Consider the following 10,935-nt stretch of genomic DNA (forward strand, 5'->3'; position numbering starts at 1 on the left):
TTATTTGTGTCTTCCTTAATTTCTTTCTTCAGTGTAGAGTAGTATTCTTTTTTAAAAATATATTTTCTTGATTATACCATTATAGTTGTTCTATTCCCCCCCTCATTCCCCTCCACCTGCACATTCCCTCCCCCACCATTCTCCCCCCCTTAGTTTATAATCACGTATCTCAAGTTCTTTGGATTCTATATTTCCCCCACTATTCTTGCCCTCCCCCCTATCTATTTTCTACCTACCATCTATGCTATTTTCTGTGCCTTCTCCCCCTCCCATCCCCCTGTTTCTAACCCTCCATGTGTTCTTCATTTCTATGGTTCCACTCCTGATCTAGCTGTCCTCTTGGTTTGCTTTTGCTTTAGGTGTGGTTGTTAATAACTGTGAGTTTGCTGTCCTTTCACTGTTCCAACTTTTCATCTTCTTTTTCTTAGATAAATCCCTTTAACATTTCATATAATAAAGGTTTGGTGAAGATGAACTCCTTCAACTTGACCTTATCTGAGAAGCACTTTATCTGCCCTTCCATTCTAAATGAAAGTTTTGCTGGATAGAGCAATCTTGGCTGTAGGCCTTTGGATTTCATGACCTGGAATACTTCTTTCCAGCCCCTTCTTGCCTGGAAGGTCTCTTTTGAGAAATCCGCTGACAGTCTGATGGGAACTCCTTTGTAGGTGACTGTCCCCTTTTCCCTTGATGCTTCTAGGATTCTCTCCTTCATTTTGGTCTTGGCTAATGTAATTATGATGTGCCTTGGTGTATTCCTTCTTGGGTCCAACTTCTTTGGCACTCTCTGAGCTTCCTGGATTTCCTGGAAGTCTATTTCCTTTGCCAGACTGGGGAAGTTCTCCTTTATTATTTGTTCAAATAAGTTTTCCACTCGTGGCTGTTTCTCTTCCCCTTCTGGTACCCCTATAATCCGGATGTTGGAACGTTTAAAGATGTCCTGGAGGTTCCTAAGCCTCTCCTCGTTTTTTTGAATTCTCATTTCTTCATTCCTTTCTGGTGGGATGTTTTGTTCTTCCTTCTGGTCCATTCCATTGATTTGAGTCCCAGTTTCCTTTCCCTCGCTATTGGTTTCCTGTGCATCTCCCTTCATTTCAATTAGTTTAGCCTTCATATGTCCCTCTAATTTGTAACCTTGTTCCTCTAATTTGTGACTATAATCTACCAGTTCTGTGAGCATCCTGATAAATAGTGTCTTGAATTGTGCTTCTGAGAGGCTGGCAATTTCTCGGTCGCTTAGAGTTATTGGCTCTGGGACTTTGAGTTCTTTTTGCGCCATCTTTTGAGCTGTTCGTGCCTGTTCCATAGCAGGATCAGAGCCCTAAAGTGTTCACTAGAACAGGTCAACTACGTCGCTGGGTTGTGATGCTGTATGTGGGGGAGGGGTCAAAGAGGGACTATGGCATCCTGTCTGCCGCCTACCTCCGCGGTCCTCACCAGTGCCACAGTTGCTGCCATTACCAGGCCCACGCATTTCATCCCACTGCACACGAGTGTGCCACTGCCGTCAGCCCTCGCCCCCTGGGGCCTGTGTGGTCCGTCTCACTGTGTGCGAATGTAGGACCTCGGTCAGTCTGCCCCACACCCCAACTGGTTCCGGGCTGCCTGCGCGCCTGGGTTGGGGGACCTGTCCTGCCCGACCCTGCTCGCTGCTGGCTCCGCTCCTCTTACCATCCCCGTTGAACGGTTAGATGTAGTCGGACTTCCGTATAATTCGGTTTTCTGGTCTTTGGGTGTGTCCTAGTTCTCCAAACCTTTGTTGTATTCAAACTTGGTTGTGGGAGAAGGCACAGTGTTTCCACCTATGCCTCCATCTTGGTGGAAGTCCGAGAAAATTCCAAATGGGATTTTTTTTTTCCTAATTTCTGTTTCTGGTATTTCACTGTTGGTGTACAAAAATGTCTTTGATTTCTGAATGTTGACTTTGAACACTGCTGTTTTGCCAAATTTGCTTAATAGATTGGAGTACTTTTTAGGTGGAGTGTATAGGGTTTTCTATGTACACTATCATATCATCTACGATCAGTGACAGTTTTACTTCCTCCTTTCTAATTTGGATGCCCTTTATTTCTCTTTCTTGTCTGATTGCTGTGGCTAGGACTTCCAATACTAGTTGAACTGAAGTGGTGAAAGCAGACATCCTTCTCTTGTTCCTGATCTTAGTGGGAAAGGTGGGAAAGCTTTTAGTTTTTCCCTATTGAGTATTGTATTAGCTGTGATTTCTCATATATGGCCTTTATCATGTTAAAGAATTCTCCTTCTACTCCCACTTTTTTATCACAAACAGGTGCTGTGCCCTATCAAATGCTTTTTCCAAATCTATTGATATGATCTGTAATTTTTGTCTTTTCTTTTGTTTGTGTGATATATTATGTTTCTTTTTTAAATATATTTTATTGTTTATGCTCTTCCAGTTGTCCCATTTCCCCCTCTTCACTTCCCACCACCCCATACACCCTCTCCCACCCACATTCTCCCACCCCTTTAGTTCATGTCCATGGGTCATACATATAAGTTCTTTAGCTTCTACATTTCCCATACTATTCTTACCCTCCCCTCGTCTATTTTCTACCTACTATCTATGCTACTTATTCTCTGTACCCTTTTCTCCTCTCTCCCCACCCACTCCCCTGTTGATAACCCTCCATGTGATCTCCATTTCTGTGGTTCTGTTGCTTTTCTAGTTGTTTGCTTAGTTTGTTTTTGTTTTAGGTGTGGTTGTTAATAATTGCGAGTTTGCTGTCGTTTTACTGTACATGTTTTTTATCTTCTTTTTCTTTTTTTAAAGATTTAAATTTTTTTTTTATTTATCTTTAGAGAGGAAGGGAAGGAGAGAAGGAGAGAAATATCAATGTATGGTTGCTTCTTGTGGGTCCCCTGCTGGGACCTGGCCCACAACCCAGGCATGTGCCCTGACTGGGATATCTTCTTTTTCTTAGAAAAGTCCCTTTAACATTTCATATAATAAGGGCTTGGTGATGATTAATTCCTTTACCTTGACCTTATCTGACAAGCACTTTATCTGCCCTTCCATTCTAAATGAAAGCTTTGCTGGATAGAGCCATCTTGGATGTAGGTCCTTGCCTTTCATGAATTGGAATGCTTCTTTCCAGCTCCTTCTTGCCTGTAAGGTCTCTTTTGAGAAATCCACCAACAGTCTGATGGGAAGTCCTTTGTAGGTGACTGCCTCCTTAACTCTTGCTGCTTCTAGGATGCTCTCCTTCATTTTAATCTTGGCTATTGTAATTATGATGTGCCTTGGTGTATTCCTTCTTGGGTCCAACTTCTTTGGGACTCTTTGAGCTTCCTGGATTTCCTGGAAGTCTATTTTCTTTGCCAGATTTGAAAAGTTCTCCTTTCTTATTTTTTAAAATAAGTTTTCCACTCGTGGCTCTTCCTCTTCCCCTCTGGTACCCCTATAATTTAGATATTTGATCATTTAAAGATGTCCTGGAGGTTCCTAAGCCTCTCCTCATTTTTTTTTTAATTCTTGTTTTTTCACTGTTTTCTGTTTGGTTGTTTCTTTCTTCCTTCTGGTCCACTCCATTGATTTGAGTCCCAGTTTCCTTCCCATCATTGTTGATTCCCTGTACATTTTCCTTTATTGCACTTAGCATTACCTTCATTTTTTCATCTAATTTGCAACCAAATTCAACCAATTCTGTGAGCATCCTGATCACTGGTGCTTTGAACTGTGCATCTGATAGGTTGGCTATCTCTTGGTGGCTTAGTTATATTTTTTCTGGAGCTTTGGTCTGTTCTTTCATTTGGGCCATTTTTTTTGGTCTTGATGCACCTGTTCCATAGTTAGGGGCAGAGCCTTAGGTATTCACCTGGGCAGGATAACCCATGTTGCTCTCTTGTGATGCTGCATGTAGGGCAGTGGTCCAAGAGGGAATGATGGTGCTTGCTCAGCTCTCTGCTGGATTTCAGTCACTTCTTCTGCTTTCCCCAAGTGAACTGGGTCCTTCTGGTGCTGATTCCTGTGTGGGTGGGTTTCTGTATGTCCTAGGACCCTCTGGATCTCTCTAACATACTCTTCTGTGGGTCCAGGAGGTGTTTTCAATTGGTGGTTTGAGGCTTTAATTTCTGGCACTGGAGCCCTGGGTTGTGGGCTCTGTCTTACTCTCCGGTTTTGCTTGGTTTATTTGTGTGAGAATGTGAGACCACCCATTTTGCTAGCTGCATTGTGTGCTGTGCCCCTCCACAATCTGCCACCTTGCTGGGTCCACCCGCTGCCATTGGGTTCCTGGGTCCTCCAGCCACAGCTTTTTGTGCTGAGACCCCTCTTCATTCGGCTGCCTGATTCCGCCCCTCCTACTGGTCTGGATGAATGTGTCTACTTTATTTCCTTGGTTGTCAGACTTCCATACAGTTAAATTTTCTGTCAGTACTGGTTGTTCTTTTGTTTCTAAATTTTAGTTGTTCTTATTTTGGTTGTGCAAGGAGGCACAGTATGTCTACCTATGCCTCCATCTTGGCCTGAAGTCCGTATTATGTATCTTGATTTCTGAATATTGTACCACTCTTGAATCCTTGGGATGAATCGCACTTGATCATGATGTATGGCCTTTTTAATGTATTGCTACATACAGTTTGCCAATATTTTATTGAGGCTTTAGGCGTTTATGTTCATCAGTGATATTGGCCTGTAGGTTTCTTTCTTTGTTGTGTCTTTATCTGGTTTTGGAATTAAGATCATGCTGGCTGTGTAAAAAGAGTTTGAGTGTCTTCCCTCTTCTTGGATTTCTTGAAATAATCTGAGAAAAATAGGAGTTAGCTTTTCCTTAAAAGTTTTGTAAAATTCTCCTGTGAAACTGGCCAGTACAGGGCTTTTGTGTGCTGGGAGTTTTTTAAAAAATATATTTTATTGATTATATCATTACAGTTGTTCTATCCCCCCCCTTCATTTCCCTCCACCCTGCACACCCCCTCCCCCATCATTTCCCCCCTTTAGTTTATGACAACTTGTCTCAAGTTCTTTAGATTCTATATTTCCCCTACGATTCTTGCCCTCCCCCCTATCTATTTTCTACCTACCATCCATGCTACTTATTCTCTGTACGCTTTTCTCCTCTTTCCCCACCTACTCCCCTGTTGCTAACCCTCCATGTGTTCTTCATTTCTATGGTTCTGCTCCTGATCTAGCTGTCCTCTTAGTTTGCTTTTGTTTTAGATGTGGTTGTTAATAACTCTGAGTTTGCTGTGCTTTCACTGTTCATATTTTTTATCTTCTTTTTCTTAGGTAAGTCCCTTTAATATTTCATATAATAAGGGCTTGGTGATGATGAACGCCTTGAATTTGATGCTATCTGAGAAGCACTTTATCTTTCCTTCCATTCTAAATGAAAACTTTGCTGGATAAAGCAATCTTGGTTGTAGGTCTTTGGATTTCATGACTTGGAATACTTCTTTCCAGCCCCTTCTTGCCTGTCAGGTCTCTTTTGAGAAATCCACTGACAGTCTGATGGGAATTCCTTTGTAGGTGACTGTCCCCTTCTCTCTTGCTGCTTCTAGGATTCTCTCCTTCATTTTAATCTTGGCTAATGTAATTATGATGTGCCTTGGTGTGTTCCTTCTTAGGTCCAACTTCTTTGGCACTCTCTGAGCTTCCTGGATTTCCTGGAAGTCTATTTCCTTTGCCAGACTGGGGAAGTTCTCCTTTATTATTTGTTCAAATAAGTTTTCCACTTGTTGCTCTTCCTCTTCCCCTTCTGGTACCTCTATAATTTGGATGTTGGAACATTTAAAGATGTCCTGGAGGTTCCTAAGCCTCTCCTCATTTTTTTTGAATTCTTGTTTCTTCATTCTTTTCTGGTGGGATGTTTCGTTCTTCCTTCTGGTCCATTCCATTGATTTGAGTCCCAGTTTCCTTTCCATCACTATTGGTTTCCTGTGCATTTCCCTTCATTTCAATTAGTTTAGCCTTCATATATTCCTGTAATTTGTGACTATAGTCAACCAGTTCTGTGAGCATCCTGATCACCAGTATTTTGAACTGTGCATCTGAGAGGTTCGCTATTTCTTTTTCACTTGGAGTTATCGGCTCTGGGGCTTTGAGTTCTTCTTGAGCCATATTTTGGACTGTTCATGCCTGGTACGATGTATGAGGAGTGGAGCCCTAGGTGTTCACCAGGGTGGGGCAACTCAGTTCCTGGGTTGTGACGTTGTATGTGGGGGCGGGGTCAGAGGACAGCAATGGCGGTCCCCTCTGCCGTCTCTTGCCACCGGGGCCACATGGTCCATCCCACGGCGAGAGAATGTGTGATCTCAGTCAGCCCGCCGCCTTGCACACTCACTGGGTTCGCCACTGGGGCCTGCGTGGTCTGTTCCACTGCTCACTCATCTGCTGGTTTATCTGCACATGAATGTGTGACCATGGTCAGCCTGCCTTGCACCCTCACTGGGTCCACAATTCTACCCTGGCTCGGGGGATCTTTCCTGCCCAACCCTGCTCTGCTGCTGGCTCCGCCCCTCTTACTGGTCCATTTGAATGGTTCGTTGTTGTCAGATTTCCGTATAGTTCAATTTTCTGTTCTTTGGCTGCGTCTTTGTTTACTAAACCTTTGTTGTATTCAAACTTAGTTGTGGGAGAAGGCACAGTGTTTCCACCTACGCCTCCATCTTGGCAGAAGTCTCTGGCTGTTTTTTTTACTGCTTCAATTGCATCAGCTGTTATTAGTCTGTTCAAGCTTTCTGTTTCTTCTTCCTTCAGTTTTGGGAGATTATATTTGTCTAGAAATGTGTCCATTTCACCTTAGTATTCAAGTTTCTTGACATATAGTTGTTTGTAATAATTTCTTACAATCCTTTTTATCTCTGTGCTATCAGTTGTAATCTCCCCTCTTTCATTTCTGGTTTTGTTTACTTGTGTCCTCTCTCTGTTTTTCTTGATGAGTCTGCTCAAAGGCTTGTAAATTTGTTTATCTTTTCAAAGAACCAGCTTCTGATTTATTGATCTTTTGGACTATTGTTTTAGTCTCTAAGTTTTGTAATTCTGCTCTGATCTTTGTGATTTCCTCCCTTCTACTTACTCTGGGCTTTGTTTGCTGTTGTCCCTCTAGTTCTTGTAGATATAGGGTCAGGTTATTTGTTTGAAATGTTTCCATATTGTTTAGGTAGTCCTGTATTGCTATGAATTTCCCTCTTAGGACTACTTTTGCTGTGTCCCATGAGTTTTGGATTGTTGTGAGTACATTTTCATTTGTTTCTGGAAACTTTCTGATTTCTTCCCTAATCTAATTGTTGGCCCATTTATTGTTTAATAGCATGCTATTTAATCTCCATGAAATTTGAGTGTTCTGAGCTTTTTCCTTGAGGTTGGTTTCTAGTTTTAGGCTTGTGTGGTTTGAGAAAATGCTTGATATTATTTAAATTTTCTTCAATTTGTTGAATTCCTTAATATGATTGAATATTGAGGAATCAAATTTGAATAAAGCTAGGTGTAATCTTCAAGTATTTGACAGCCTAGTGGAACAGATATACAAGGAAACCATTGATTACACTAGAATAGAGGAGCATCATACAACCATGTAAGTTATATGATTAAGCTATTCAATAGGAGAGAGAGGGACAATAGAGGAGAGGTCAGAGAAGGGGAAGGAAGAAAAAGAAAAATAGCAACTTAACCAATGGGAAGTATTATTTTTGCTTCCTTCCTGCATGAGTGTGTGACCAACATGAGTTTTATGGAGCAGGATCCTACTTTTCCTTCAGTTAGTCTCATTTCCTACTTGCCTTCCAGAGTGCGAACACCTCAATATCCTGAATGTAATTTAGTGTTTAAAGGTAAATTTTCAGAGATTAAACCTTTGTCTGAGGTATCATTGGCAAATATGATAGCATGGATGGAACTGAAAAGCATTATGCTAAGTGAAATAAGCCGGGTGGTGAAAGACAAATACCATACGATCTCACCTTTAACAGGAACATAAACAACAAGACAAACAAGCAAAACATAACCAAAGACATCAAAATAGAAAACAGGCTGACAGTCTCCAGAGGGGAGGGAATTTCAGGGGAAAAGAAGGAAGGTTTACAGGAATAAGCATAAAAGACACATGAACAAATACAAGTGGGCAGGGAAATGGGAGGTAGGTGGGGAGGGCTGAGCTGGGAGCAAAAGACAGAAAACTGTACTTGAACAACAATTTAAATTTAATTAATTAATTAAAAAAATAAAGAGTGAGAAAAAATAAAAGTAAAATTTCCTTTAAACAGTATTCATATCATCTCTTCAATGAGACTGAAATCTCCTATAAGGTAAAGGGAATGGGAAGGATCTGTAGCTTACAATTCTCACAGCAAAATAACCAGAGCAGGATCTCACTGACTAGCCCACACAAGTAGCCTGTGTACTACTGGTTGAGGAGCTTAAGTGAGAACCTCAAACATGAAGCTCTTGTGATGTTTATGTTTTGATAATTGTTTTCATATACTGTTGTGGAATCAGGTTCAGTAAGTTGAACAAGAACAACATAAATCCTTATGCATACATGCCATTCGGAAATGGACCCCGGAACTGCATTGGCATGAGGTTTGCTCTAATGAACATGAAGCTTGCTGTCATCCGAGTTCTACAGGACTTCTCCTTCAAGCCTTGTAAAGAAACACAGGTCAGGCACTTAATACATTCCTACTCTGCATAAATAATGCTTGACTGAGAGTTTTTCTGAAACTGAGATACACACACACATATATATATACATACATGTATTGTATATACATACATGTATTGAATATGTATATATGCATATATATGAATGTATGCTTAAGTGTGCTCATTCATTGTTTAATAATTTGTTCTGTTGACCAGAGAATCTGTTTGCAGTCATCAGTGACCTTTAAGATCCCGTTAGTCTGGAGTGCTAAGTCTGTGATTTATAAATACCCAACTATAAAGGCCATCTAGAATTAGTGCTGTTAGTGTGACATGATGATGCAGAGTCCTTTGAGAAAAGTTTTAAATTTGGTTTCAAGTCCCCTGGAAGGGAGTGGAAGCACTGCACACAGCCCTGAAGTGCAGTGATAATAATGGGTCATGACTTTTGAATGCTGCTCTTTTTTAGCAGAAGTTAGAGAGGCTCTTGCAATAGTGGTTCTCAACCCCTGGCTGAATAATTGAAATCAGCAGGGAGCTTTGAAAAATCCTATGCCTAGGTGAGAAATCCTATGCCAGATTCTAAAATAATTCCTCTTGTGTGGGTTTAAAAGCACCTCCTTTGGTTCTCATGTGCACATGAGGTTGAGAATCACTCGTTAAAGCATTTCTGCCTGATGTGCGGAACTCCCACAGTCCAGGGCCCTCTGGCTACTTGAACCCTCCTTCTAGGAGCCCCGCTGCAATCCAGTTGAGATTGTTTATATCTTAATAAGACCACTCTGATGTTCTTGCTCTCCTCCTCACTCTGTTTTCATCCTTCAAGTCCTAGTTCATTCCCAAAGCCCATCCAGGAGCCTTCCCATCAAGTCCAGAGCCCATTCTGTACTCTGTTCTGTTATCACTACTGCAGGCTGGTATCATCAGTCATACCATCTAACCTAATTCTCTATCATTAACCCATCCAGTTTGGTTCTATGTGTTTTCTTAGTACCTAAGAATGTCTTTAACTCTAGCATCTCATTTTATTCCTTTCATAAATTCCCAGTGGTGCCTTATGTCATGCAGGAAATCATGAAGAGGTTTTTTTGTTTGTGTGTTTGTTGTTGGTTTTTTTTTCAGTTAATCTGCAGATTTGGATACAAATTTTAAATGATTTAATTTGAAAAATTCAGGGTGGGCAGGCTAGGATGGGAGTGAAAGACAGAAAAATGTACTTGAACAACAATTAAAAAAATAAATTAGAGAGACTTCCGCCAAGATTGAGGCATAGGTGGAAACACTGTGCCTTCTCCCACAACCAAGTTTGAACACAACAAAGGTTTGGAGAACTAGGACACACCCAAAGACCAGAAAACCGAATTATACGGAAGTCCGACAACTACGAACCGTTCAACGGGGACGGTAAGAGAGGTGGAGCCAGCAGCAGAGCTGGGTCGGGCAGGACAGATCCCCTGACCTAGGCGCGCAGGCAGCCCGGAACCAGTCGGGGTGTGGGGCATACTGTCCGCGGTCGCACATTCGCACACAGTGAGACGGACCATGCAGGCCCCCGGGGGCGAACCCAGTGGTGGAGGGCTGACAGTGGTGGCACACTCGCGTGCAGTGGAATGAACCCCTGGGCCTGGTGACTGTGGTGGCTGCGGCGCCAGTGGGGGAAAGGAAGATGGGACACAATTGTTCCTCTTTGACCCCGCCCCCACATACAACATCACAACCCAGCGACTTAGTTGCCCTGTTCTAGTGAACACTTTAGGGCTCTGATCCTGCTATGGAACAGGCACGAACAGCTCAAAAGATGGCGCAAAAAGAACTCAAAGTCCCAGAGCCAATAACTCTAAGCGACCGAGAAATTGCCAGCCTCTCAGAAGCACAATTCAAGACACTATTTATCAGGATGCTCACAGAACTGGTAGATTATAGTCATAAATTAGAGGAACATATGAAGGCTAAACTAATTGAAATGAAGGGAGATGTCCAGGAAACCAATAGCGATGGAAAGGAAACTGGGACTCAAATCAATGGAATGGACCAGAAGAAAGAACAAAACATCCCACCAGAAAGGAATGAAGAAATGAGAATTCAAAAAAACGAGGAGAGGCTTAGGAACCTCCAGTACATCTTTAAACGTTCCAACATCCGGATTATAGGGGTACCAGAAGGGGGAAAGAAACAGCCACAAGTGGAAAACTTATTTGAACAAATAATAAAGGAGAACTTCCCCAGTCTGGCAAAGGAAATAGACTTCCAGGAAATCCAGGAAGCTCAGAGAGTGCCAAAGAAGTTGGACCCAAGAAGGAACACACCAAGGCACATCATAATTACATTAGCCAAGA

General features: G+C 42.0%; 1 protein-coding gene across 1 annotated transcript in view; it reads left to right on the top strand.

Moving 5' to 3' along the window:
- LOC119002040 (cytochrome P450 3A19-like) overlaps positions 1-10,935 on the top strand; it is a 30,219-nt gene that overhangs the window by 17,160 nt on the left and 2,124 nt on the right. Inside the window, exon 5 of the mRNA XM_037067728.1 lies at positions 8,453-8,615. Coding sequence (XP_036923623.1) covers positions 8,453-8,615 — 163 coding nt within the window. The remainder of the gene's footprint in view (positions 1-8,452; positions 8,616-10,935) is intronic.

Source organism: Sturnira hondurensis, unplaced genomic scaffold (assembly GCF_014824575.4).
Source record: "Sturnira hondurensis isolate 20B ecotype Veracruz unplaced genomic scaffold, ASM1482457v3 Scaffold0017394, whole genome shotgun sequence".
Classification (NCBI taxonomy): Eukaryota; Metazoa; Chordata; class Mammalia; order Chiroptera; family Phyllostomidae; genus Sturnira; species Sturnira hondurensis.